Source organism: Parastagonospora nodorum (assembly GCF_000146915.1).
Source record: "Parastagonospora nodorum SN15 chromosome Unknown scaffold_1, whole genome shotgun sequence".
Classification (NCBI taxonomy): domain Eukaryota; kingdom Fungi; phylum Ascomycota; class Dothideomycetes; order Pleosporales; family Phaeosphaeriaceae; genus Parastagonospora; species Parastagonospora nodorum.
This window is the reverse complement of record NW_001884549.1, coordinates 2,112,256-2,139,419: the sequence shown is the minus strand read 5'-3', so window position 1 is coordinate 2,139,419 and position 27,164 is coordinate 2,112,256. Positions and strand designations below refer to the sequence as shown.

Here is a 27,164-nt window from a genome sequence, read left to right as displayed (position 1 = left end):
CGGCTGCACGCGTACGCTCATACTAGACCGACCAGAATTTCGAAGCGTGGATATGTGATCAAGACGTAGCAGTAGCATAGCACTTGCTATTGGACATGGCTTTCAGATTGGGAACTAAAGCCTTGCGATGTTGCACTGTGGCCTAGACTTTGTGGAAGCGGAAATAAGGAGCCAGGGCGTTGCGGAAGATCAACCAAGTCAGGCAGTTCAAACGGATCGACTGGATAGCGTGAACATGTCGCCTGATGGATGGTGGATGCTGGCGCCCCTGTCTAGCTGTTAGCGTTGTTTGCCTTGACGTCGATTTCGGTAGAGCGCCGAGGTGAACGGTCGCAAAGTCCTCAGTGGTTGACGTCTTTGCGGCTCATAAAACTATACCTTGACGCCACTCCGCCTTTGTGGCGAGCCACTACGTAGTCGACAGCTGAGGGAAATTGCTGCTGTGATTTCTTTTCTCAGACGGTTAACGATGCCTTACAGACATTTTGCCCGATGTGCTTCTCTGAGCACAACCTTGGAAGTCCCAAATACTATAGGTACCTAGGCACCGTCGGTGCTGCAGATTTACATAATGCCTTGACTAGAAGGCAGCCAAAGCGCGACGTGCCCAAGATTGATCGAGAGAATCAGATCAGATTGGTTAGAAAGATGTCTTTCGCAAGCGGTTGTGTTGCTAAATAGGATGTCTGCCGACCCCGCATTTATGACCTCGTGCACCTGGTGGTCATGGTCATACCAGAGCGAAGCCTCACAAGACACGCGAACTCATCGCCCATTTGGCCGTCCAAAGTGAGTAATGTGTCGCGCAATGCATGCGCAGAGCTCGCGTGGTTATCGGTAGCATTGCGCGAGTTGAGGTTACGACTAGATATCGGCTCTTTTCACTCGGCCGATTTAGATCCCTGAATATACTCAAAAGCTTTTTAGTGCGTTACAAAGTGCTAAAACAGCCCTGAGGTAGGGCAGCTCAGCTAATCAGTGATTAAATATTACACAGAGTCTCCTAACGCAGCGCGCACTTATTGCAGCAACCAGTCAGATTACTTTGTAGGTTGAGAGACTGAACAAAGTCAAAGGCGGACCAATTAATCAAGAAACATCAATGTATTGATGTTCATTACAGGCGAATTGAAGCTTTGCTATATTATACTCGTCGTATCCGTTTTCTTCAAGATTTAGCATAACCTGACAAGACACATAGTGCTACTTGTCACAGTCTATGCAACAGGAGTGTGCTCCTCGTGCTTGGTCTCTAGGACAGGCTTTTCCATGTCACCTCCAGCAACGTGTTCATCACTTCCGTTGTATACACCAGCCCGACGGAGGAGCTCAGTGAGCCCGACCTCAGCATGGACCTCCCTCCAGCGCTCTTTCTCACGCTCAGCAGTACCGACGGAACCAAAGAGCGTGTCCATCTCCTCGAGGGTGAGACCTTTAGTCTCGGGGAAGTAGAAGGCGATGAAGGCAGCTCCCATAGCGGTGAAGATACCGAAGAAGATGTAAGTTCCGTACTTCAAGTGCGTGAGCATGTCGGGTGTGACCTGACCAACAATAAAGTTGTTCATCCTACGATAATTAGTACATGGTCTTCAACATGAATTTTTTGGAGTAATGTCATACCAGTTGGATGATGCGCCAAGTGCGATACCATATGGACGGTTAGACAAGGGCCAGATCTCAGCAACCACGATCCAGGCACAAGGGCCCCAGGAGTAACCGAAGTGAATGACGAACAGCCAGACCATAACGACGGCGGCCCAACCGGCACCCTGGTGGTTTGGCCAGTCATCGGAAAAGCTGGCAACGATGGCAGCAATGATGAAATGGCAGAGTGCCATGCCGATAGCACCGATGACAAGGACTGGCTTACGACCCCAGCTATCCACGTACATGACGGCGGGAACTATACATGTTATTCAGGGAACTCGCAGGTAATGTAAGATGTGTGACTTACTGGTAGCAATGAACATAACAATACCGACCACACCCGTGGCTAGCAAACTCACTGAGTTGGAGCTCAAACCCAATCCTGAAAAGATGGTGGGCGCGTAGTACAAAATTGCGTTGATACCCGTCCACTGTTGGAAAAACATCGTCATGGTCGCGATGATAACGCGCTTGAACATACCCCTGGTAGTGAAGAGACTGCCAATAGCAACAAACTGCAGCTTGAAAGTCGACAACGCGCTCATATCCTGGAGATGTGGGAAGTTCTCGCGGAGGGACTTCTTCTCGAAGAGCGATTGTGCCTTGATCTCAGCAAATTCAAGCTCGATCAGCTCGTGCTCCTCTGGTAGGCTTCGGAGTTGAGCCAAAACCCGTTGAGCTTCAGGCTCGCGGTCATGATGGACCAGCCAACGTGGGGAGAAAGGCATAAAGATCATGCCCACACCAAGAAGGACAGCCGGGACGAGTTGCAGACAGAGTGGGAGAAGCCATGCCGCTTCCTTTTGGCTACGACCAGTGCCACCGATGAAGTTCGTGCCATAGTCGATCCAGAAACTTATCATAATACCGAGAGTGATGGAGAGTTGCTGAAGACCGACAAGCGCACCACGGACCTCAGGAGGCGCGATCTCGGCGTTGTACATGGGTACAATCATGGAGAGCGAACCAACCCCCATACCTGTGATGAATCGTCCCGCGAGGATTGCGTTGTGTCCAGCGCTAATCGAAGTTGTCTGAATCACAACACCGATGATGAAGATAGCGACGTTGACGAGAATGGCGTATTTACGAGACAAAATCTCAGCGAGGAATCCAGAGTACATAGTTCCGAGCCAGGCTCCGAGCTCGAGAATAGAGACGAGCCAACCCTGCTTGGAGGAGTTCCATGTGAGCTTGTCGGCATCTTCAATATAGTCGCCCATGTCTTCCATCAAAGTCAGCAACTTGGTCAATTCGTGCTATGGATGGTTGAAACTTACGCTCCTTGAAAGAAGTCATGGTAAGAACACCAGAGAATACACCTTGGTTGTAACCATAAAGCAGGCCACCCAAGCACGCAAAGCATGCAATGCCAAAGACCTTCAAGTTCTTGACCAAGGCCATAGGCCCCGTGGCTCCGGAGAGAGCCTTGCGGCGAGCCAAAGCGGCAGCCTCGAACTCGGCAGCCCCGCCACCAACAGGAGCCATGTTGACGAAGTTTGATGTTGAGGTCTAAGGAATGTAATATATGGGCTTTCACAGAGCCAGTTCTTCCTATGTCCAAAGGATGAATGGTGTTGCAGAACCGTTCAGTCGAAAAGCTTACCCGAATCCCAAGACTGCGGGTGCACACCTACATATGTACTCGTCGCATGCCCCGGCGACACGGACCTAGAAATCAATCTGACAAGGTCTTACAGGCGCCGGCTCGCACGCTGAATGGCTATGAAACGAAGCTTTCTTGTAGCGGATAAATTGACGGCTAAGCTCACTTAGCATCACGCTTGTTTGGTGGAGCGGCAACGGTCAAGCTTCGCTGGCGTCGAGTAAGAGGTGCTTGTGCACGCGGCAAGGAACGCCTCTTGCAACGAACATCGCTTTTCGTGCCGTTGTGGCGTATGGAGATGCGTACAGTGGGTGTCAGCTGCGGATTTATCGCCCTGATCGGAGCTTTCGTGACGGATTAAATCTTCCCTGGTTCTCTAAAACACCTTCAGCGTCTATCAAGACAAAGCGACACAAATCTCTTCGGCGTCACATCTCGCAGATCGACTTGCGCCATGTCCAGCTGCACAACAAAGCGTTTGAATGGCTCCGAAGCAATAATGGACAAAATGAACATGCATGCATGCTAGGTTCCGCGGGCTGCCGTAAGGCCCCGCCTCATGTCAAACTGGGGTGTGGAGAGCGGGGATCTGGGATAGAAGGTATGGTTGGCAGTGCCGTGCATTCTGCCTAAAGTCGACTCAACCTTGTTGTTCGCAATGTCAATCACCAGAACCGCAACCCCGGACTTTCAGAGCATTTGATTGCCTTTAAAATGAAGAGAGGTCGGTAGAACTCCTTGAAGGCAAACGTGCTGACTATCTTAAAAAGTCCTCTGATCATTATCGCTACAGAGGTTTGCATGTCGCGAGCGGAGTCATGGCGTTTCACGATGTGAACACCAGACACATTAGTAATGCTCGTTTACCGTTGTACGTAGTAATAAGCAGGAATGCTGGTTGGACAAGGAGAATTTTGCTCTCATTAGCTAGAAAAGTGCTATCATCACATGATGCTGACATCGGCAGAGCACTGGAGCTTCCACCGTCAACATTAGAACTTCAAAAAACTGATAACTCTATGGCTGGAATTTGTAACGAGAATAATGACAAGACTATAGGCGGCAATGAGACAACAGGGACTATAATTACGGTGCTGTGCACCACTTTTCATTTGTTTAGGTACAGACATCTTATTATTATTTGAACTCCAGAATTTGACAGTCAGGAGCAAAGTATATCACTTAATTGTTCCGACTCGACTCGTAGCCCAACTTCGCTCGAATTTTAGTAAAGGAGGCTGGACCTCAAGGAAATGTGATAAACATGCGTACAGTGATCGATCACAACCTACTTCAGCGTGCGGCCAGACCAGGTGAGATCCCAGAAAGTAAACGCTGTATAGATCTTCAACAGTAAATGCCATTAAGCGAAGCATGGATATGCTGGAATCACAAAGTAGAAGAAGAAGAAAAAGAAGAAGAAGTCTACCGGATACTCCCAAAACCAAGGAATGGTCTTCGCGAGCTTTGAAATCCGGATGAAGCCGATGAGCAAGCCCATCATAGCCATACGATGACATGACTGTGCATACAGGTCGGTCTGTGTCAGAATATACACTGCTAGGCTGTCCCAAATGAGCGCAGCATTGTATAGCCACGGGAAGAGCGTCGTCCAAGTAGTCAGCGGCCAGGTCCACCAGACATTACAGTCTGAGAAAAGTGCAATGGGGTTCTGGCGGAATATGGTTCTGCTCCAGCGTTGGCACTGATTTGTAAACTTCAGCGGGTACGTACCGAAACTGGTCGTCATAGTTGCGTCCTTTGATGACTGGATCTTGACCTGCCACTCATGATTGATCACCCAACGGGTGATGAAGTTGTCATCGTCGGCTGGTACCAGGCCCCAACCAGGAAAGAAGTCGCCGAAGCGGAGGACGTACCCGGTGAGGAACGCGTGTTCGAAGCTAGGGTTCTTGACGATGTCAATGCGAATCAGACTAGAGCGACCGGACATACAGAACACGCCCCCATCAGCAGCGTTGCTTCAACGCGTCTCGGAGTTGTGACGGACCAGATAAAGGCCTCCAATGGTGTTCCAGAAGCCAACAACGTACTGTTTCCAGAGACCAACGAAGAAATTTGCAGGAGGATCGCGAGGATGAGAAAGGTGCTTGACCCATTTGCGCGTACCTACAAAACCCACCTGCTTCGATTCGAACGCTGGAAGTGTGGCCTGGAGAAAACATGGCTGCCTAATCGCCGTATCGTCAACCATGACGAGGATGTCGGTGTCTACGTTAGAGAAGGCGTGTACAACCTACTGGCGCTTGTTTGACATGTTCGCATTCCGAACGAGGATCTCGGTAGTTACCTTCAACGGACCAAGATCGTGCTCAACCTGATAAGTACTGGCGCCTGCTTGGAAATCCGCCGGAATATGTAGTAAGGCGGTATCGACCTGCTCAGCTGCCGAAACAGTGTTAGTAGAGAAGACGATTCGAGCAGGGTGATTGACAAGAATAGCCGTAACCATCTCCTCGCAAAACTTGTTGTCGGCTGGACCGAATGTCGGCACGATGACAGAACAGTCTTGCGCAGTGGTGTTGGGCTCAGCCGCGATGACAGCTAGCTCATACTGGAACCAGAACCAGATTGCTACCAGCTCACGCCAATAACGAAAAATCATAGTGGCCGTGAACCACACCAACGCAGTGTCTTGAACCGATTGAGCAGTGGTGGTATTGGTCAGCAAGAAAACGGCTGGGATGTTGTGGCAGAGAAGACCAAGTTTACGGAGCTTCGAGGGTGGGTTTGGCCAACGGCGGACATCGAAGATGAGGTACAATGTCCACAGAAATGATGCGCAGAGAAAGACTGAGACGATAGATGTAGGAGTGCTCATGGTGTTGAGTGATACCACGATGGATTGTACTAGCTCTGGATGTGTCAAAGATTGTAGAGTAGGCTCGGGAATGCGATACAAGTATTCAGTGCTGAAAGTTTTAAAGTTCTAGTGAGAGTGCTTGTTGATATGCGGGAACAATTCTGCCATCGCGAAGATCATGACGTAAGTCGAGATGTAATTACTCAATGTCCTTTGAAGATGTTTCTGAGCTGGAAAGTTGAAACGAAGAAACATGTAAGTACAATGAAGATCGAGGTGATGCTCCGAAACATTCGTTGAAATGAAAGATCAGTCCAAATTCGTATATCTGCGTAGACACAAGCTGGTAGCTGTACAATGTTTCTGATCACGATAATCTGAACGACCATGTTTACAAGGCTATCAATCTGCATAAAGGTAATCGTCGTTTCTTCTGTAATTAAAAACCTGCCTCCGGGTTACTTATAACTACATAAAGCCATAAGAACGGTACAGATATTGTGTTACTCTACACGTGCTGTCATCATCTCTTCACTTGTCTTGCTGTCTGCCTCTTGATCTTCATCTGCACCTGGGAAGTTGCCGGGCGTAGCGTTGCATAGACGATCGGCTTACTCGTCCTAGTCTTCTTCGCTGGCGTCTCCAAGAGGCGACTCGCATCAAGAGTTTGTTGTTGGATCCGCTTCGCCACCTCTTCCCAGACCCCAGGTACCCCAGTCTTCATCGTGTATGAACGGCCTTCTTTGACAAAGAACTTGAACCTAGGCTCACTGATCGCCTCGTAAAATCTCTTGAAGAGTCCCTTTTGACGCTGCCTCTGGACCCAATCATCGCTCTTTGGAAGTTCAATGTTCGCAAACCTCATCTTCTTTGGGGGTAAAGCACGAAGCTCATGTAGAAAAACACTGGTTTGTTTGCGGAACGGAAAGATTCGCAGGGTGACAAACTCGAGCTTCGTGTTCGCCGTGTCGACGGGCTTCGTTATGAGCGTGTTCGCAAAGTGCATGAGGTCCTTTCTGCTGCGTCGCGCGTATTCTGGAATCTGTAGATATACTCGATGTGTAAAGGGTGCGGTCAAGTATCCAAGCGTTAAGGTGGGAATTGTACCCAGTATACCAACTGTTGGACGTGTGAGCCTCGCTGATACTACAAAGAAAGGGTCTTGAAAACAAATTGTGGTGGCATTGTGTCATTTTTGCCATTGTCCAACATACATCGCGTACGCTTCATAATCATACGTGGGCATAGGCCACTTGAATACTGACCACTTCCACGGCTTCTTTGTCCAGACACAGAGCATTTGGAAGTTCAGAAAGCTTGACATCAAAGGAAGGGCTGAAATGACTCGAACGAGATAACACAAAAGCCAGGCAGGACAAACATCAAAGAAACTTTTAGCACATACCTAATATTGCCGTAGCTTTTCTCAGTCTTGGATCCGGCTCGTTCTCATTTTTCCACAGGAGTGGTACTGCAAACACAAACGTAGTGCCGCATTGCAATAGAGCTACAGCTTTCCAAAACGAAATCCACGTCGTCCGCGCGTCACCAGCATCGTAGATGAGCAATCGAGACTTGTATTCTGGTACATGGTTAGCCAAACTCACCAAATTTTGCGAAATCACGTACTCCGTTCTTTCTCAGCTACCTTCTTAGCTCCTCCGAGCAAGCGTAGCGTAGGAGACGTGGAAAATTTCTGTTGACATGACCTGCAAACGAACTGGGTATACCGAAATCGCGTAGTTGGCCTTCCGACATTAGATCCTAGCAAAGAACGCTTCAAGGCTGCTGTAAAGGTGGGGAAAAGCGGCCGCATGACCATTGATGGTGTGGTAGAAGGAGAGTGGCTCAAAGTTGTTGGTATGGGTTGCTCGGCTAAAGCTGCCGCTTCTCTACTTACTGGCTTGGCTTGGCGCTCACCTTCTTGCGGATGTGAAGAACAGTGTGAACGCATGCTCTGGCCTGTGCGTACTTCCAAAGAAATGCTAGGAATTATGCCATTGGCGTGAGCAACTATTCAATTCACGCAGCTTGCTGGATGTCACGTGCGATGTTCGGAATGATTGGGGCGGAACCTCGGAACCTCGAATTCCCATGTTGAGACCACGATTCAGTCCTCCACCGGTTCTCAAAGTCTGGTCGCAATATGCCCCAATTCGACCAATAACCTACACACCGGCTCTTTTGGATCACACTCGAAAGCTCTGATGTGAACAAGCCATCTTCATCATGTTGTTCGCCTCTGCGCTGCTGTCGCTCGCTTCATTGCTCTCCTTGGGGTCTGCTTACCACGACATCAGTGACGAGTCCCTCCAGAAGTTACCTGGGCCGGGCAAGGACTTCGATATCAAGACCGGTTCTATCTTGGCACCCATTCTGCGGCCGCGTGTGTCTGGTACAGAAGGGAACGTGGCTGTACGACAGCATTTTATAGACTTCTTCCACAAGGAGCTTCCGGAATGGCGCATCGACCTGCATAACTCGACATCGAAGACGCCTGTGAGCAACGGCAAAGAAGTGCCTTTTGTGAACTTTATCGCGACTCGCGATCCGCCAAATGCGCTGCAGGGCGACGTGTCCAGACTGGCTCTGGTCGCCCATTACGACAGTAAACTCACACCAGATGGCTTCATTGGAGCGACTGACAGTGCGGCGCCCTGCGCCATGATCATGCACATTGCGCGCAGCCTGGATGCAGCACTGACCAAGAAATGGGCATCCTCCAATGCCGACGACTTCGATGTGGAACACAAGGGACTGCAAATACTGTTTCTGGACGGCGAGGAAGCCTTCAAGAGCTGGACTGACGACGACAGCCTTTATGGCGCTCGGTATGCACAAATCTGAAATAGGGCTGCATGCAGTGCTGACAGTGACATCAGGGCTCTCGCCGGAGACTGGGAGTCGACCTTCCATGCCGCTTCGTCCATCTACCGCACGCCTCTCGATTCGATCGAGCTATTTCTTTTGCTCGACCTGCTGGGCTCCGCTAGCCCGCGCGTGCCATCATACTTCAAAACTACACATTGGGCATACAAGCGCATGGCAAACGTGGAGGAGCGGCTACGAAAACTGGGCTTGATGAAGTCATCTCCCAATCATCCTCTTAGAGTGGCCAAGCGCCAGAACAAGAAGCCTCGCGCAGAGCCTATGTTTCTGCCGGAAGGCGGCAAGAGCGATAACTCGTTCATGGGCGGCTTTGTGCAGGACGATCACGTTCCTTTTATGGCTCGTGGCGTTGAAATTCTTCACATGATTCCTACACCTTTCCCAAGAGTCTGGCATGAAATCACGGACGACGGCGAGCATTTGCATACAGATACAGTGGAGGATTGGGCGAAATTGGTCATGGCTTTCACGGCAGAGTGGATGGAGCTAGAAGGTCATTTAGACTTCAAGGCAGAGAAGCGGAAACAGACGATTGAGAAATCGGAGTTGTAAGTAGTTCCAACGAATTCCAGTGTTCCCTTGTTGACATCATACAGCGAGATACCCTAACTTTCGTAAATTATGAATTCGTTCTTATTATCAGTTGCACAATGTCACAAAGAGCTTGACCCATGTGCTACTGTTTTAAAAGATTGAAGTCTGAGACAAAGAAGTCGCCGTACCAAAGCGGGCCGTGAGGGCCTGTCTTTGATCGCAAAAGAAGACAAAGACATGTTTTGGCAAATGCAAAACATGCCACATTCTAACAATCAACCTGCTCACACTCGCATCGCTGACCGTTGACACCATCCTCTCGATAGACAGACTCTGAATCACAGAAGAGAATCCTCATTTAAGCGTATCTATCATTTCTCCTAGAACAGGGTATCTTGACAAACCTCACAGGCTCACTATCCCACACAAGCGTTCGTAGCAGTCAATACATCACAACATGGCTCCGCAAGCTGCTCCACACAAGCGTGGCGGCACGCACCGTGTCAAGGACCGGGACAGAACCAATACCGTTTACGATGATTGGGACTACAAGCAGCTCAAGAACGGCTGCATCGAGCGTGGAATTTATGTGAAAGACATGAAGAAAGTAGAGATGGCCAAAACACTGGCTGACTACGATGTCCAGAAGAGGCGGGCTGAGCGCAGCGCCCTCGTGGAGCACGAGAAAAAGCAGCGAAAGCTCGAGGTGGAAAAACGCCAGGAGAACGACCGGCGGTTACAAGAAGAGGCTATCAAGCACAAGAGACGAATGGAGAAAGAGGCCAGGCGCGAACGCGAAGAGAGTGTAAGTGATGACACCCCCGACGAAGACGAGATTCGGCAGATGCACGATATGATGGCGGGAAGTGATGAAGGTCCAATGGGTCAAGTACTCAGCGAAGAATCCTGGGATAGTACTTCCACAGACACGACAGACTCCTCAGTGAACGACACTATCCTCCCCGAATGCAAACTCCGCTTGTTTGAATGGTCCTTCCCGGACATGCCTTCGCCAACAGCTCGCATCTCAACACGACAAGCCGCCATATTCCGACCCAAGAGTCCAGAATATCCACCTAAACGACCATTGCCCGTGCCACGCAATATCCCCTACGCACCGCTAAAAGTCCATACCACCTCAACCAAAGAGAAGCTCTTCCTCCCCGGCCAAACATACCCTCCTGGTGTCAACCCCGACTTCGTGCCCTTACTCTCGCCTCGCACGCGCCACGCAGCCCGCAACGGCGTCCTCTCAGGCGTCCTCCGCAAAGCGACAATCGAACGCGCATCAACCTGGGCGCAGCGCACGCAGATCCAAGGCTGGAACGCACGCATGTTCTTCTCGCTTGCGCCGCGCAACGAAACCAAAGCACTCTCCGACGTGTACACCAAGTGGTTCCTCGAAAACCGCAAGCTGCTGCGCGTCGAGCCTCGAGGCGTCGGGCTGAAAGTCACGCGCGAGCAGCGGCATGTACAGCGACACGTCAACAAGGGCAGGAAACTCGCCGAAGTGTTGGAGGCGAGCGAGTATCGGCCGACGGCGGTGTGCTATCTGCCTGCATATTTGGATTATGGGGAGGAGGAAGAGTCTAAGGAGCGACACAGGCTTGAGAATCTTTTCTTCGTGAGGTTTCCGGGGTGCGATGTGCCGCATTACTATTTCTGGACGGGGGAAGGGGAGTGGGCGGATCCGACGGTGAGGAATATGGATTGGACGCACGATGGAGATGGGATGGAAAGGTCAAGTGTGTCGCGGAAACGTCTACCTGGAACGTCTCGCACGATGGTTACGCGCGTCAAGAACCCCAATGTCTGGCCTTCTCCACCGGTGCATGTAACGTCTCCCCCGGATCTCGAGACCATCATCGCGCTCATCGAGTTCGAGCTGTACACGCACGGCCTCGCCATGACGCTGATCAAGTACCGCAACCGGTGGGCGAAAAAGGGCAAGGCAGATGCGTGGAAGACCTTCGGTCAACACTTGCCTCTGATCTACCCCAGCGGGATATTCCCAACCGTTCCACCCCCGAACGCAAAGAGTGCTATCAGCGTCGCGGTGAAACTAGCCATTATTGAGAAACTTAAACCTGGGGATGATACGATGGCAGATCCACTGCGTGGCGACGAACCGTGGACGAGTAAGGATGATGTGTGGTGGACTATAGATGGAGCGAACACTACTCCATCCACTGAGCCAGAACACGAAGCCCTATACCGTCGAGACAGCGTCCCGACACTAGAATTCCTGAGCACAGATAGATGCGCGGGCTGGCTCGAACAAGTCAGCCCGTCCTTTGTGCCGCTCACACCAGAAAGTTTACCCGCTTCTCCCGAGCTGGAAGAGATTGAACCAGATAAGTGGGAGGAGCGGTTCTTGCAGGATTCTTCGCAGCATATGGACGTCACGTGTCCGTTTTGTTTACTGGAGCTGGGGGTGATGAGTATGGAGGTAAGTTCACTTGCGACGTTGAGTACGGGAAATTGTTTACTGATGGGAACGCAGGAGCAGGCAGAGCACATGCACGCGCACAACGCGTTTGGAAAAGCGAGCTATCGCCGTGTTTCTTCGAACGACTTTTTGTTTCCTGTTTACCCATCGGCTAGGCGTAGACGATGCAGTCGCATCAATACCCGACTCGATCTTGTTGACGATGGCGCAGATGCCGACAATGAAAGGACACCGACGACTGAGCCCACGAGATTGAGTCCTAATAGCTCATCTAAGAAGCGGAAGAGGGTCACTACTGTGACGTATCGTAAAAAGCTCAGGGCATGGGATAGTCCGCGGTGAATACTCCTTCTAGACACCAGGTGTTGCAGTAATTCGTGCGCGCTCTGCTTAAAACGAACTTACTATCAGAGCACGATCGCCATCTAATATGCGTACTTGACGAGATTCAATACCGTTTTAGGACGCAACAAAGTGCTAAAAGTGCCTCGAAGTTAAACAGCTCATCTCAGTTGCGCTTAGATAGTGCTTATAGTTATCAGACAACGCGCACAAATTATTGCAGCACCTGGTGTAATTAGATAAGGGTCGGTTTATATAATCAAGTGTGGAGCTCAAGAAAACGACAGGAGGACCATGTAGATACAACGGCCTGTATAGCTCCGCGTCTGTATCAATCCTCAATCATACCTCCTCGCAGTGCTCTTAATGCTCTTCTCATCCATTTCTTCCTTCAAGATCTTCACCTGCTTCTGAATTTCAACCCAAAGCTCCAGGTGATCAAGATCCGGGTCATCACCGCCACCAACCGATATGCGGAGTTGTGACAACGGGTCTTGCGGGCCCGACCACTTGTCTACCTCCTCAGACTTACCACCTCTGACCGCGATGGCCAGCAGACTGGCCACAAAGGCCTCCTGCATATACGCGAACGAGAACTTGTCGGTGATCTCTGCAACCTTACTGCACAAGTCGTCCGGAAACTCAATGTCCTTGTTGTCCTTGAGCTTGTTCTGCCAGAACTGTGCGTATTGGACACGCTGGCCGAAGTCTGGGTCGGAGAAGTAGTATTTCCGATCGAAACGGCTGGGGCGCTTGGAAATGCCCGGGTCCAAGCGGTCGAGATGGTTCGTTGAGCCGACCATCATGATGCCATCGTTTGACGTGAGACCGTCGACTTCGTTGAGGAAGTAGGAGCGCACGTTGTCGCTGACAATGGAGTCGAGGTCTTCGAAGACGAGGTAGCATGGCGCTTCCTGGCGGGCTTTGTTGAAGATCTGACGGAGCGAGTACTCGGGGCCGCCGTAGGAGGTCAGGGTGCGGACGTAGAGAGTGGGGACGGTGAGGCGGTTGTCGCCCTTTTCGACACCGCGCTGATAGAGGCTGTGCATCATGGCCTTGATGCTGATGGTCTTGCCATTGCCTGGTGGGCCGTAGTAGATGACGCCGCGCTTCCACGGGACTTTGAGGTCCGTGTATGTCTTCTGGCCGTCGAAGAAGTTCTCCACGTCAGCGACGAGGGCCTTCTTCATGTCCTCGTCCAGGATGACGTTCTGCCAGTCTGCCTTTTGTACAGCGTTGTAGAGCTCGGCGCTCTTTTGCCAGTAGCCCTGGTCATAGACCCAGACCTCATTGTGCAGCTGCGAGCCCCAGAGGGAGGCGAGCTTGAGCAGCTCGTCGACCTTGTGCTCATTGGTGGTGAGGATGTAGTGGTTCCGAGGAGCTGGGTAGCTTGACACTCCATCTCGTCCGTCTGCAATGTATACTATCGCCTCCTGGTCCTTCCATTTGTACAGGAATTTGCCGAAGGTGACGTTGTCGACAAAGACACCAGGTCCGCTGTCGAAGCGTCGGAATGGTGGAACGTAGCTGCGGTGTTTTAATCCAACACCATAAACAGGATCGCGGACGGCATCTTCGAGCGGCGTCGCTTTGGCGAAGCCAGCAGAGGCGTATGCGAGCAGATTGGTCACGCCTACGGGCACCACGACAAGCTCGAGGTGGGGATATTGCTTGCGCAGAGCTTCAACGAGGACGACATCGGTGTTGACGCGCTGGGCAGACGAGTGGTGGAAGTACTCGCGACCCGTCTGGTCTTCATGCGACTGCACGGTGAAGCTGTTCCCCGTCATGGTAGGCAGCAAGCAAAAGTCAGGTCGAGAAGCAGGTTGCAATTGTACCTAGATGATGGTGAATAGTAGAGTGGTAAGCAGCAAGATAGACACGTTGGATGGGTGATCAAAAGGGCTGGCTGGTTGCCTGGTACGCGGTGTTACGCCTCGCGCGTCACGTTTCGAGGCTGAGCTGTCAACTGGTCGCGCAGAGCCCTGCAGCAGGAGCTCAAGCTGCGAGCTGTGAGCTTCCCCGCGCTACGGCTGCGATCGACATGGCCATGACGTGCCGCTCGTTCCGTCGACTTGGCTCAACACCAAGAAAAGGACTGCGATGCGTTTCAGACGGCTGGCTTCTGAAAGGGAATCGAAAAGGACTGAAATGCCATGCTGCTCACCCATGCTCGCGGCCCTGCTCGGCCTCTTACAACAAGCGACGTACGCCAAGTTCACCAAGCCGGGAGGCAATACCAAGCAAACGCCACCTGTCCATGTTGCAGGTGATTGTTGCAACGTCGTGCTGTGATCTCTGATGTTGATACTAACCTTGAGCTTCCCCGTGGGGAGGAAGTGACTTCTTCTCGAGGACTCCACATCCAAGGCAAAAACAACGCAGTGCTCCATACTTGACAAATCTCGAATCAGAACATGGAAAGTGCCGCAGGGCAAAGTCGGCCGACGGGTGCTGGCGGATCCTTGAGCTTTGTCGTCGTTCGCCGACTTTCATCACAGGACCCAACCCCGACATCCCCATCCCCAGGAGTCTGGCACGCTGCAGGGACCAGTTGAAGTGCCCGCCCTCCCCATGTTCGAGACTCATGCTGCAAGCAGGCTACCAACGTCTACCAGCAGCAGCTCGTTCCATGCCTAAACATGTTTGGGTCGAAGCACTCCCGAACAATCTCACTTCAATATCGACTAAAGACGCCATCAGCAGGGCACAATTAGGCTAAACAATGTCCGAGTGTGAGATAACATCAAAGCATAGACAGCAACGGGAGCTTCGTGTCCATAAGCGCCAATCACCGGATGCAAATGTGTTTCCTCTGTTCTGCAGTGTTTTCGGAGAAATCCTTTGCACCACAGCGCGACCTCAAAACACCAGCTTGTCCTTCGTCCAACACAATAGACGGCGCAGTTGCAAGGCCAGACTTGACATGATTACATCTCAAGATCCATCTCGACTCAGCCACGAGCGCTGGTGTATCTAGACCGCCACGGCCTCACGGAAGCATACGCAGGATTTCGCAGTCCCTTCTCCCGCTGGCCCGAGCATGTTTCAGCCGAACTGCAGCTCAACCTTGTCTTCAGATGCCGTGCAACGCTCTCAACCACTCTCCGTGTGGAGACCCCGGCAATCCTGTCCGTCGAATGAACGCTAGCTCATGCTCTACGTCCGTCCGTCGCAGAGCCCCCGTTCTCAATGCGCTAAATATCAGCGCGAGATTTGAAATTCACGAAGCGCTCTGGCAGCTCCGTTTTCGCAATCAACCAGAATGTTGTTTGTCATGTTTTGGTGAAGGGCTGGTGGCTTGCCGAGACTCTTGGACAATGCTTAGCCATCGACACCGTCCAGGGTGCAATGCATGCCATCATCGCCCAGCAGCCGGGCATCAAAGGCATTCCCATTATCCCCGGCTGCCTGCTACAGCGAAGTCTCGCTTGCAAATCCATGACCCGCGGCTTCCAGCATCCCTGTGAGCGACGGGATGTTCTGTTGGTAATGACGAAAGGCTACCTTCCATTGCGAGTGAGAAGAACCGCTTTACTTTCTGCAGTACATGATAGATGCGACTGCGACAAGGGAATGCAGGGCGACACTCCCCTGCCGCAATAACACTCTATCGTTCAAACAAGCGCCCTGTATCCTGCACAAGTTGGGATGACATTGTATCTGGTCAGTGCTTCGGATGTTCAAACGTATTTTTTCCGATCAACACTCTCCGTGGAGTCATGGGCGTCTCCCAAGTCGCGATGATGTAATGGCATCGGCAAAGGATTCAGCGCACCCATTTCCCCGCGTCATCGCAGCAGAGCAATGCAGCTCACGAGATGTGCACCATGGTAAAGTCGATGCTCCGATCGTTTTGGGCGTCTCCAATTGCGAGTCGTCTTTGTCGGCGCACGTCCGGCGCCGGACCAGGCTTCTTTTGGTCGCCGATCGACACTATCCCAGTGGCTCGTATGAACCAATTGCCTTTTTGTCAGCCCATTGATTGACCCCATGTCGCTCCTTTACCCGGTCTGGAGACAGCAGTGTGGGGAATCGTTGTGAGTGGCTCCAGATTAGTTCCTGTTTGGTGCTAATTGCACCTGCTTAGTCTGGGTGAACGCGAGCTCATGGCACACGTCGTTAGACTGACTCCACCCAGCGACGGCACGGGCTGTAAATATATGAGCGCACTTGTTCCCCAGGTTTAAGAATCTGTTTTTTCCCCAGACCCATTCTTCCGTTCCATTTTTTTCATATTGGACGCGAAAGGTTTTTCAAAGTCTCGTACATATCACTTAGGCAGTACATCACAATGGCTACGGCAGCTGAGCACAACGGTGTCGTATGTTGCAATCTCGTCTTCATCAGGGAAAGGACTGTTCTAACTAACTTCATCACAGCGCGGACCCAGCATGGAGAAGACCACCTCAACCCACGACCATGCCCATAACGGCGCGGCCCCCAGACAAAGGGCACCGTACGACTACGGCGGCAACCCGCTCGCCCACGTCGCGACCAATGACCCAGAAATGCGCCTCCGTCCATTCGGTGGTGACTTCCAGCCCGGTCTCTACCGCCCACCGAACCGCAAGTTCGCCAACCCAGCTCCCCTGGGTCTTTCTGCTTTCGCCCTGACGACCTTTGTGTTGTCCCTGATCAATGTCAAGACCAGGGCCATTCCCGGACCTAACATTGTTGTTGCTCTTGCCTTTGGGTATGGAGGACTTGTGCAGCTTCTTGCTGGCATGTGGTGAGTAACAAGACACTACTTGACTCTAAATGTTCTTGTGCTGATTCTTCGACAAGGGAAATGGCTGTTGGCAACACCTTTGGTGCCACTGCGCTCTCATCCTACGGTGGTTTCTGGCTGTCCTTTGCCATCATCCTAACCCCTGGAGGTTTCGAGATCGAGTCTGCACTCGTCGCGAAGAGCGAAGCTGCTTTCCTCAACTCTTTCGGCCTGTTCCTGATGGGCTGGTTCATCTTCACCTTCCTGCTACTCATCTGCACGCTCCGGTCTACCATTGCCTTCTTCTTCCTGTTCTTCACGCTTGACATGGCCTTCTTGCTGCTTGGTATCGGATACCTCGAGAACAACGGCAAGGCCCCACAAGAGGGATGCATCGTCGCCGGTGGTGCATTTGGTCTCCTGGCTGCTTTCGCTGCCTGGTACAATGCCCTGGCTGGTATTGCGGACAGCTCCAACAGGTACGTCGATTCATACACATCTTATGGTCATACATGTATGCTAACGACATGTTCACAGCTTCTTCGTCATCCCCGTCGCGCATTTCCCATGGTCCGACAAGGGCCGCGAGAGGCGCACCAAGGTCGACAACTCGGCCGCACGCGACGCTGCGCACGAGGCCTAGACGGCTCGGTGTTCGATGACCTCAGGATGCGATGTGTCATTGATCGGCAGTGAATTATTGCCGGCGATGGCGCTACTAGTGCAAAGGTTCCGATCGCGCGGGTTGGATGTAATTATACCTATGACGCAACGCGATACCTACTCATATTGATACTCTAATACCACCTTTTTATTACTTCACGTTCACGACAAATTGGTGGTTTAAATATGCCTTTGAATTCATCATGTTTGACATTCCACTGGCTCAACCGGTCTGCGTTTGAGCCCACCACGTTCTCTTTAGCACGCAGGTCAGAGCATGGAATCAGACTACCAAGTGATCGGCATTACACTCGTACCATCTCCCCCCACAAAGAAACTGACAGTCCCCACCGTTGATGCACAGTACCATGCCACGTCCGCGTCCACTGACGTGCGCCAGGCGCTTTGTCTGCTTAAGCTTTTGCCCAGACGCTTCCCCGGGCTTGGATGAAGTCAGCGGCTGGCGTCGAGGCAGCTATACCCGGCACATCGCAGCGAAATAGCAGCAGCAGGAATTCGTGCGCGCGGATTCTGAGCATTTTCTAACGAAGCAAGGGTGGTTTAGATGAAGTTGTTGGACTTGAAGGGAGTTTTGGCTGTTCGCAAGAGACTCATCAGTTATGGAGTTTACTCAGGCTTCAAGACAGAGCGCGGACGGATTATTGCTGTACTCGGTAGCACACGTACAAATGGCATGATGATGAATTTACTTTGAGATTTCCAGAGTTCAAGTCTCGCTACAGCACTGCAAATGCACTACAATAACTCACGCTGCTATCACCATAATCCTCGACCAAGGAACTCCTCTCGTACCGCACAAACTTGAACCTCCCCTTGCCCTCGCCCACATCCGCACTCTCGACCGCCGCCATGAAGACCCCGATAGGATGTCTCCCACACACAGTATTGCCCGTCTCCTTGAGCTGCTCCAAAAACCGCTTGTGATGCCCACTCTCAACAGCATCCATGCTCTCCTTATCCACAGCCTTGATACTCTCGTGAATCGGCCAGTCCTCATCGATCTTGGACTTGCGCGTCAACTGGGTGGCTGAAGCCCCGTCTGGCGACTCGTAGTACGTATAGCGGAAGCGCGAGCCCCAGTGGCAGAAGTCGGAGGATATGACGAAGATGTTGGTGGGGTCGGAGAGGTATGGGGCGAGGAGGGAGCCGTATTTGGATTCGGTGGAGGGGGAGGTGTTGCCGATCATGATGGGCACGAGAGGGACGGAGGAGGGGTTGTTGTGTCTGTATTGTCATGGTCAGTGGGTTTCACATATGGTATGTTGGGGATTTACAGTGACAGCATCTTGTAGATGTAGGGAAGATGCATTTCCAGGCTGTGTTCTGCCTCATCAACATCTTGGCTCATGGTCTCGAGACCCCATTCTTGCTTGATCTCTTGGACGAGCGCTGTGTCGATGATCAGGTCGCCGAGTGGTGTCGCGTACTTGTCACACGCGGTCGTCGCGGCGCCGGAGAGGTAGTGGTGATGTGAGGGACCGAGCAGGAAGACGCGCTTGCTGGACTTATGGTCAGTGATGTTCATATACACACCAGAGCTGTGGGGAGACGCACGCATTCGCCCAGTCGGCGCTCTTGTAGGCCCAGGCAGCAGCGGGCCCGGAGTATGAGTATCCCGCGTGCCTGCGTGTCCATGAGCCTTGTCTTCTCTCCGCGCGACTTCAAGATAGCTCACGGTGCGATGATAGCTCGTGCATTTGGCGTCGGTATCGAGACGTCTCCTTGTTCCGAGGAGGCCGTGCCAATGGGCGTGGTGGAGCTTGGGACAGCTTCTAGCCAGCCGTCAAGCTGCTGTGAGAGTTGCTTCCCATTGGACGTGTACCAAGAGCCGGCATGTGACGCTTCACGCGTGACCATTTTGTGCTGAGAAGTCGAAAAGAGGGATTACAGATGCTTCAGGCGACGATGCGGGGGAATGTCTGTATCATGTGTAGGTGGGGTCGTGCTTCCGGGGGTGCATTAGCCCCTCGTCGCGGTCGCGCAAGAACACGCGACGCGCCTACGCCAGCCATCCGCATCATGACCACTTCCCGTTCCATCTCATCACCCGTGCTCTTCTCCTCCACACCCGCACAACCACATACTCTCCGGTCTCTAGCCTACCGACCCTAATCTTTTTTGGGATCCATTCCAACACATCAGCAGACAAAATGGGCTCCAAGCGCAAGCGTTGCATGGACGATTCGCCTCTTTCCGTCTCGAGCTACACTTGGTCCACACCAGAGACTCAATCGCCCATCCCGTTTCCGCACGATGCGATGCAAATGGACGTCGATGCATGCTCGCGAAACAATGGCTGGGACTTTGCCAATGCAAGCCGCGTGAAGAGCAGCGACTGGGGCAACCGCACGCGCAAGAGATTCCGCGACAACCGCCCAGACGAGCGTTCAATACATGGTATGTCATCTGATGCATCTGATATTGGAAGAGGCATACTAATTCCACGCAGAAATCACCCTTCAGAAACTCTTCTCTGCACAACGCAACCACCCCGACGCCTCTCCCGTTCCGTCCGAACCCCTGCCAACCCAACAACCAACACTAGCACTCTCGAAGCCAGTACAGAAGTCGACACTGCATTCGTTCTGGAAACAGCTTCCTGCGCCACCCGTCCAGCCCATCTTCTCGCAACTCCACCAAGTCGAGCCTCAATTGCCGTCATGCGACGATTGCGACTCGCCGCTTCAGAGCGCAAATGGCAGCATGAACGTCGACATGGATATCGACATGGGTGGCCCTGTGGAGAGCAGTCCTTTCGCATGTAGTGACTGTGGCAAGAATGTCTGCGGTACATGTGCAGTGGTATCGGCTAGCCGGCATTGCCTGCAGTGTGCGACCAAGGGCAGGAACTCGGCACGATGGTGGTAGCTGGCCAGCGCGGCAACATCCTTTCTTTCTTGATACGCCGGCGATGAGGCCGCTTTGTTGTACGATATCCATCATATTTTCATCCGCAAGCGAGGCGTTTGGGCGCTCAATATCGGAGCATCCGTCGAGGTGCAATTTGGGGTTTTCCCTGGTGCATAATACCTGTGTAGCCTCCAACTACAGTGTACACATCGAACTGTATCAATTTCAAGTACATAATTATTGAACCATCCCAGCACTAGAGACTACGAAATACCATCGTACGTACCTAGTCGACCTAAAAATGCTTCCTGCCAAATACATGTATATCAGTCTTGAGCCTCTTTCATCTGACAAACTAAACTTAATGAGCAACGCAACAGCCACAATGCCGTGGATCCGCTGTCAGTTTTGACATGTCTGTCAGCACACTGCATATTCATACATGCTGTACTTCGACGTCTCTCGTGTCTTGTTCGCTGCCTCACTTCTGGCGACGCATATGGTTGTACGCTACCAGACCAGCTAGCACACAAACTGCTAAATTTCTGCGATGCAAACACGAGGTTTCTGCTCCTGTTGGCAAAGTCCAGAAAGAGGTAACAAATATTCTGTCAGTGCTGTTGCGTACTCAAAAGAAATAGCTCCTGCTTATAGCAATGATCGATAAGAAGATATCTACATAACCTATAATAATGTCTACAGAGGACTCACCCCAGCCCACCACCCAAAGTAAAAAAAAAATCGCCGGCTCATCACAGCATCTAGCAACTAGCAACGAAGAGGGAAGAAGCCAAAAGCAAAAAAGACTGATGCGTACGAGCGGGGAGGATCGAACTCCCGACCTTCTGCGCTTTAGATCTTGGAGGATGTAAAGCAGACATCATAACCACTAGACTACGCTCGCTTTTGATTCGTGGCAAATAATAAAATAGATTACACTATAAACTTGTTGTTATTGGAATGTTGGAGGAGTTTAATACGAAAAGTGGCGGAAAGCGGGGCAGTGAGTGGGGTTTGCACTACCAGCGTTATAAGAGTTGGCGCGAAAAGCCGACGGTAAAACATGGAAGTAGAACATGGTATCATATCAGGCATTGCGGCTGATGGGTTATGATGCGTGAAGGATATCTAGCCAACTTCTAACTCGAGTACATCGAGGAAGTTTGCTACCCCCAAAATGCGTCTGCCTCTTTCTGATGTCTAACGATACGTTTCGAGCAACTATGCAAGACAGCAGTTTATGTATCATGTCCAGAGGGCCAGTATACGGTTTGTTGTAGTAGAACGTCATTAACATCATTCCTGACCATCTCATGTGCCCAGTATTTCCGAGTATGCCAGCACCGCCCCGTCCCGCTGACTCCGTTTAAATCCGAACTTCAACCTCAGGCTTCCACGCATCATCCAGCCCTACCATCCTTCCACCACCCCACAAAATGTCTCACAACCTCTTTACCAAAGCGCCCACTTTGCGCGCCGCACTGCGCCGAGCGCAACCACAGCTTCAAACCGCGAGCTACCACTCCACGAGCTCCCCCAAGATGCCCTCCGGCCACCAACACCTCCGCACTCTAATCCGCCAAACCACCCTTCGCGCAAGCACAACAACCCTCCAACGCACCTCCTACCCCGTCTCCCAACACTTCCACACCGCGCCCCCGCGCTCCCGCACCCCCAGTCCCCCACCGCCCTACCAAACCCGCGGCCTAACCCTGTGCGCCCCAACCGACCACTGGTACGCGCTTCAACACACCCTACACCCTCAGCTCCATCCGCACATTCACATCCACCCGCCCCGTAAAACTCGCCTCGGAAGCCCCCGCAGGCTCGTCAATACCGCCCGAAACGCAGGCCCAGATCGACGCGGTGATTGAGCAGATCAGCGACATGTACGGGACGGCGAAGGACGAGTTTGAAATCGCGAGCGAGGAGAGTGAGAAGAATACAACGTATGCGCCGGACGATCGCGCGGCGGCCAGGGAGGAACTCGATCGGCTGGTGGAGTATTATAATGGCGTGTTGCAGGGGGACCGGGTTGTTGCGGAGGAGGTGAAGAGGAGGGTGGGTGGGAGGATTAGGGAGTTGGTTGCGGGCGTGGAGAGGATGGAGGAGGAGGCTATGCATGGGGATTGAGGGCTGCTGTATGGAGAGTGGATGTCATATTACACAGATCTGCGCAAGGAAGAGCTCTATATAGGCGTGGAGCGTGTATGGAGATTCCAATCATCTTCACGGGCTGTACAACAGACATATTCTGTAAAAGTGCGAAATGTTTCAAGCACCGCATATCAAAAGCTGGTACCATAACAATGCATTTCCTACCATTGTCCCTGGTACGATCTCTAATTGCAATAGAAATGCTCATAGCAAATAAACTCCATCCCAATGCAATCATTACAATGTTACCAATCCATCACGTCACGATGGCCGCGGCTTCGGCATCGAACTATGCTTCACACTCCAACCCTGCATTGTCCTCCGCGTACCCAGCGTTTTCCTCTGTGCCGCTTGGTTCTGTACTTGGTTCATTGACGTAGTGTGAAAGGCCGACGCAGCTCTGAAACCAGATGACGACACAAACGAAGACGACTGCTTCACTGGACTCGGTGGGGCTTGTTCTTGTTCCTTATCGGCACTTCCAACAGTGGTGTCCTCCCAATCCGGCTTCACAGGTGAGCTAGACAGGAGCACGTATCTGGTATTCTCCATGTCCGGTGGTGGCTCGGTCCGCTTAGGCTTGCTCGCCATGGGACGATTCTGAAGTTTATAGTTTGGAAGTGCGAGCGATTGGTAGGGCTTTGGCTGTCGTACAGTGGAAGACTGAACGTTGGAGATATCGTATAATGGGGTGTTGCTTGACAGCGACGATTGTGAGCGCTGCAACGATGCCGTGGGAAGAGGTGGCACTTGCTCCGTGTCTTCTGAAGGCGTGCTGACGGATCTCTTCGCGAAGAAGTTCGTGATGGCACCTTGGCCTGCTGCCCGAGGCTTGGTTTTCTTCGCCTGCGCAGGCTTCGTTTCTGCCTTCTTGTCTTCTTGGTATGCTTTGCGCCCTCTTTCTGCATCGTTTGCGGTAGCAAGCATGCGAACACGCTCTGCTTCCCGCTGCATAGCTTGTAGATCACCGAGGTCACGAGCGGTGGTGAAGCCTGGTTTTGCGCCATGCATTGTGGTAGAGGCCATCGAGAAGCCGGAAGTCCTATTCATGGTTACCGCAACCGAGTCGTGGGCATGTGAAGTATTAGCATCGAGTTTGCGTCGTTTGAACCCTGTTTGAGCTGCTTCGCTGCTTGGACCGAATTTGTCGAACTTGTCGTCCCAAGACGTACCCCAGCTTGGGTCGTCGCCATCGATCTCGTCCCTGGTTGCAGGATATAAGTCATCCTCCAGGCGCTCCAGACCGACACGTGCAGTTTCAATGTCCTCGGCGGTCGGGCAAGGTCTGCGCAAGATCTTTGCCAGGTCTGGTATGGTTGATCGTTTGAACGCGAAATCAGGTCCTCGCTGACTGAAATGTTTTTGTACGCTTCTCTCTGAGATAAACTTTGACAAAGTCGTTGTCTCTTGTCCCGACTGTCTGACAGGGCAACTTAGATACAGTAGACCTTGCGCACGTGTCATACCGACATAGAGCAGTCGTCTTTCCTCGTCGTGATCATCTGCGCGCGAATGGGGTATCGAGCCGTCGTACATTGCGGGTAGGAATACTACTGGCCACTCCAAGCCTTTGGCAGCATGTATCGTGGAGATGGTGACCTGCTCCACCTCCCCACCGTTCTGGTCTGCAAGACTCGAGAGAGTAACGTTTGCGAGAAACTTCGACAGCACATCGGCGGCTGTATCTTGTCGTTGTTCGATCCCCTCCACGATAGGTAGAGCATCGTCTGTGATCTCTTCTCCGCTAGCCAAAGCTGTAGCCATCTGCGTCGCTTGAGCGACAAGCTCCTCCACATTGTCCCACCGGTCTTTCCAATTCTCCTTGTGGGTTTGCTTCAGGTATGCCTCGAAAGAGATCTTCTGCAAGATATGACCGATGAGCCCGTAGAGGTCGCAATGCTCGCCTTTAGTAGGCAGCAACTTCTCCCTCGAGGTGAGAATGACATTGACGAACTGCTCGATACCTTTCTGGGCTTGGGTCGAGACCTTGCAATTAGATCGTATCCGCCCTTGCGCAATGTCGAGCACAAGTTTCCATAGTGTTACTTTCTTTACTTCCGCCTCTTCAAGCAAAGCCTTAACCGTACTATCTCCCACTTTCCTGGAAGGCAGATTGATCACCCGTGCAACCGCATCGTTGTGCTCTGGTTGACTGACCACGCGCAAATAGTCCAGTATGATCTTAATCTCCGCACGGTCGAAGAATTTGATACCAGCGACCATTCTGTACGGCACCCCGGCTTTAGCCAAAGCTCTCTCCAACTGTAGTGAGAGCTGACTAGAGCGCAATAAGATGGCGTAATCGTTGTAATCAAGTAGACCGGCTGCGAGCGTTCTAGTCCGTATGATCTCATCAACTGTCCATTTTGCCTCAATGTGTGCTGACACGAGATGGCGTAGTGTTGGTGCTTCGCCCACAACATGCGTTGCTATCAGAGCCTTTTGTGGGCGACTCTCATCCTGCTCGATTACCGCCAGTGCCGAGTTGAGAATACATCCAGAAGACCGGTAGTTGTTCTCGAGATTGATCACAACGGACTCTGGGAACTCGTCGCGCATGCGAAACAGGTTTTTGATCTCCGCTGCGCGGAAACTGTAGATGCTCTGGTCCGGATCTCCCACAATCGTAATTCTTCTCGTACTTTGAGCGAGGAGCTTCATCAGTTCGTATTGAATATTGTTGGTGTCTTGATACTCGTCGATGAGTACCGCTTGGATCGTCGAGACGCAGGATGGACTCCGCTTCAGCAGCTCAACACATCGTACGAGGAGGTCGTCATAATCAAGCAGATTGGCTGCTTTGAGATGCTCCTCATACGAAGAGTATACCATGGCGAACTCGTTGTCATTGACATTCTTGCTAGTGGCTGCAAACGCATCTGCGGTGACCCCCTTCGATTTGAGATTGGATATCCTGGAACGAGCATGGCCAGGTTCGACTGTATACTGATAACGCGTGACAATGCGCTTAATTATGGCTTTGCTGTCGTTTGTGTCGGCGATACCAAAGTTTTTGTCAATCCCGATTTCTTGTCCGTATCGAGAGAGGAAGCGGCGTGCAACGGAATGGAAGGTTCCCAGGATCAACTTGGCTTCGAGCTTGTCGCCTACAAATCCTTTGATGCGTTCCTTCATCTCTCTGGCCGCCTTGATGGTGAAAGTACACACGATGATGTTCCATGGCTGCAAGCGCTCGTGAATAACATGGTACGCGACACGCGCAGTGAGGGTCTTCGTCTTTCCAGATCCTGGCGGTGCGAGAACCTGAACGACATTTGCGGGACTGGTGACCGCACTTCGCTGAGCGTCATTCAAACCCTCTAGCAGTGCATCCATGGGGTTGATATTAGAACACGGTACGTCCCGAATTGTGCTGGAGGGACGCGTGGTGAGAGGCAAACTAGCGGGTCTCGGGAAACGCGCCCTCACGTGGAGATAAGATAAGGCGATTCTCGCCTTTCACACCAACACTTCAAAGCGACCTCACACACCACCTTATGAATAGATGAATGACGGTCGCCTTTGAACTCCGCCTGTGAGGTTCAATGCACAGGCGAAACGACAGTAGGGGAAATTCGGAGCGATCATCTTCCCGATCTCAGAGGTCTAGATGCATTGATTTTGAGCTTGCTACGTATGTATGTAATGACTATCCGACTCGAGAATAGTATGTGTAACTTTGTATCTCATGTTGTACACCTCTTTCATCATCCAATCGCTGTACAATCAAGCCTTGCTTTGGTCCACCTGCCTCTGCACGCCCTACATCGCCTCTGCGGGGATGTCACTACTAAAAGTCTATGAACTCGGATGAAATATGAAGAGAGCAGACGATGGGAAATAACTGGGGTATACGCAAAAGTTCAGTAGATGAATCTTGGTGATTGGTCGTTCGTTATGATTGACTTGGTTCGAAGCAAGGCGACGAGGGTTCGTGTCAACCGGAGTCGGATGGAATCAATATGGTAGAAGCAAGTGCGTCTTGATGGCGAGCTCCAGATTGCGAGCGCAAACAGAGATCATAGCCTTTTGCGCCGCCTCTTGCCAGTCTCCAAAGCGACAGCACGACAATTTGACACGCCTTTACGGCGAGCTTCGTCTAGGGGGAGGTTTTGGGTGTTGGCACAGGCTCGGTCGACTTGTAGCGATCCTCCTGCACATGCCCTTGTCGCCTCTCATCGTTATGCGGTATGCCAATGTGAAAGTGATCCCTCTAGTGAGAACCCTATTGCCTGTGGGCGTATTGGACATGTAATAGACGTAGCGTGGTACATCGGCTGATTGGAGACTCTAGTAGTGACCATTGCGTAGAATGCCATCAGCCACTCTTGGTCGCCGTCTCTTCGCGATCCCATCGCTCCAGGGCTCTAGATGCCTTGCAAGCCCGGGCTCTTCATCGCGTGAGGTTATATAAGGCCTCTCCCCCTCATAGGTGTTGCTGACAGTAGGCAAGAGGAATTGCTTCAAATTA

The 27,164-nt window shown here is 51.9% G+C and overlaps 11 protein-coding genes and 1 non-coding gene across 12 annotated transcripts; 5 read left to right on the top strand and 7 right to left on the bottom strand.

Moving 5' to 3' along the window:
• Nucleotides 1–1,217: 1,217 nt before the first annotated feature.
• Nucleotides 1,218–3,135, bottom strand: SNOG_00967 (hypothetical protein; the record flags this gene model as incomplete). Its single annotated transcript, XM_001791578.1, has 4 exons — nucleotides 1,218–1,566; nucleotides 1,621–1,903; nucleotides 1,955–2,872; nucleotides 2,928–3,135. The coding sequence occupies 4 exons, from the start codon at nucleotides 3,133–3,135 to the stop codon at nucleotides 1,218–1,220; spliced, it is 1,758 nt and encodes a 585-aa protein (XP_001791630.1).
• Nucleotides 3,136–4,616: 1,481 nt separating this feature from the next.
• On the bottom strand, nucleotides 4,617–6,095 carry SNOG_00966 (hypothetical protein; the record flags this gene model as incomplete). The annotated part of the gene is made up of 3 exons (XM_001791577.1): nucleotides 4,617–5,165; nucleotides 5,265–5,510; nucleotides 5,565–6,095. 3 exons carry the CDS (start codon nucleotides 6,093–6,095, stop codon nucleotides 4,617–4,619), a joined length of 1,326 nt encoding a protein of 441 aa, XP_001791629.1.
• A 485-nt stretch (nucleotides 6,096–6,580) lies between these two features.
• Nucleotides 6,581–7,377, bottom strand: SNOG_00964 (hypothetical protein; the record flags this gene model as incomplete). The annotated part of the gene is made up of 3 exons (XM_001791576.1): nucleotides 6,581–6,648; nucleotides 6,693–7,093; nucleotides 7,292–7,377. The coding sequence occupies 3 exons, from the start codon at nucleotides 7,375–7,377 to the stop codon at nucleotides 6,581–6,583; spliced, it is 555 nt and encodes a 184-aa protein (XP_001791628.1).
• Nucleotides 7,378–8,306: 929 nt separating this feature from the next.
• On the top strand, nucleotides 8,307–9,518 carry SNOG_00963 (hypothetical protein; the record flags this gene model as incomplete). The annotated part of the gene is made up of 2 exons (XM_001791575.1): nucleotides 8,307–8,908; nucleotides 8,930–9,518. 2 exons carry the CDS (start codon nucleotides 8,307–8,309, stop codon nucleotides 9,516–9,518), a joined length of 1,191 nt encoding a protein of 396 aa, XP_001791627.1.
• A 439-nt stretch (nucleotides 9,519–9,957) lies between these two features.
• SNOG_00962 (hypothetical protein) lies at nucleotides 9,958–12,291 on the top strand (the record flags this gene model as incomplete). The annotated part of the gene is made up of 2 exons (XM_001791574.1): nucleotides 9,958–11,949; nucleotides 12,004–12,291. The coding sequence occupies 2 exons, from the start codon at nucleotides 9,958–9,960 to the stop codon at nucleotides 12,289–12,291; spliced, it is 2,280 nt and encodes a 759-aa protein (XP_001791626.1).
• Nucleotides 12,292–12,629: 338 nt separating this feature from the next.
• SNOG_00961 (hypothetical protein) lies at nucleotides 12,630–14,081 on the bottom strand (the record flags this gene model as incomplete). The annotated part of the gene is made up of 1 exon (XM_001791573.1): nucleotides 12,630–14,081. The coding sequence occupies one exon, from the start codon at nucleotides 14,079–14,081 to the stop codon at nucleotides 12,630–12,632; it is 1,452 nt and encodes a 483-aa protein (XP_001791625.1).
• A 2,358-nt stretch (nucleotides 14,082–16,439) lies between these two features.
• SNOG_00960 (hypothetical protein) lies at nucleotides 16,440–17,826 on the top strand. Its single transcript, XM_001791572.1, has 4 exons — nucleotides 16,440–16,615; nucleotides 16,674–17,023; nucleotides 17,080–17,481; nucleotides 17,540–17,826. Exons 1-4 carry the CDS (start codon nucleotides 16,586–16,588, stop codon nucleotides 17,643–17,645), a joined length of 888 nt encoding a protein of 295 aa, XP_001791624.1. The 5' UTR covers nucleotides 16,440–16,585; the 3' UTR covers nucleotides 17,646–17,826.
• A 547-nt stretch (nucleotides 17,827–18,373) lies between these two features.
• SNOG_00959 (hypothetical protein) lies at nucleotides 18,374–19,543 on the bottom strand (the record flags this gene model as incomplete). Its single annotated transcript, XM_001791571.1, is given in 4 exon segments — nucleotides 18,374–18,910; nucleotides 18,961–19,224; nucleotides 19,241–19,309; nucleotides 19,362–19,543. The coding sequence occupies 4 exon segments, from the start codon at nucleotides 19,541–19,543 to the stop codon at nucleotides 18,403–18,405; spliced, it is 1,023 nt and encodes a 340-aa protein (XP_001791623.1). The 3' UTR covers nucleotides 18,374–18,402.
• Nucleotides 19,544–19,836: 293 nt separating this feature from the next.
• SNOG_00958 (hypothetical protein) lies at nucleotides 19,837–20,554 on the top strand (the record flags this gene model as incomplete). The annotated part of the gene is given in 2 exon segments (XM_001791570.1): nucleotides 19,837–20,116; nucleotides 20,136–20,554. 2 exon segments carry the CDS (start codon nucleotides 19,837–19,839, stop codon nucleotides 20,552–20,554), a joined length of 699 nt encoding a protein of 232 aa, XP_001791622.1.
• A 796-nt stretch (nucleotides 20,555–21,350) lies between these two features.
• On the bottom strand, nucleotides 21,351–21,440 carry SNOG_16618. Its single transcript is given in 2 exon segments — nucleotides 21,351–21,386; nucleotides 21,404–21,440. It is a non-coding gene; the product is annotated as a tRNA-Val (tRNA).
• A 532-nt stretch (nucleotides 21,441–21,972) lies between these two features.
• On the top strand, nucleotides 21,973–22,669 carry SNOG_00956 (hypothetical protein; the record flags this gene model as incomplete). Its single annotated transcript, XM_001791569.1, has 2 exons — nucleotides 21,973–22,271; nucleotides 22,303–22,669. The coding sequence occupies 2 exons, from the start codon at nucleotides 21,973–21,975 to the stop codon at nucleotides 22,667–22,669; spliced, it is 666 nt and encodes a 221-aa protein (XP_001791621.1).
• Nucleotides 22,670–22,954: 285 nt separating this feature from the next.
• Nucleotides 22,955–26,029, bottom strand: SNOG_00955 (hypothetical protein; the record flags this gene model as incomplete). Its single annotated transcript, XM_001791568.1, has 2 exons — nucleotides 22,955–24,000; nucleotides 24,151–26,029. The coding sequence occupies 2 exons, from the start codon at nucleotides 26,027–26,029 to the stop codon at nucleotides 22,955–22,957; spliced, it is 2,925 nt and encodes a 974-aa protein (XP_001791620.1).
• Between the last annotated feature and the right edge of the window lie 1,135 nt (nucleotides 26,030–27,164).

Coding starts and splice junctions, on each gene's coding strand:
- SNOG_00960 (XM_001791572.1), top strand. CDS start 16,586: ATGGCTACGGCAGCTGAGCACAACGGTGTC. Junction 16,616..16,673: donor CAGCTGAGCACAACGGTGTC/GTATGTTGCAAT, acceptor ACTTCATCACAG/CGCGGACCCAGCATGGAGAA. Junction 17,024..17,079: donor CAGCTTCTTGCTGGCATGTG/GTGAGTAACAAG, acceptor TTCTTCGACAAG/GGAAATGGCTGTTGGCAACA.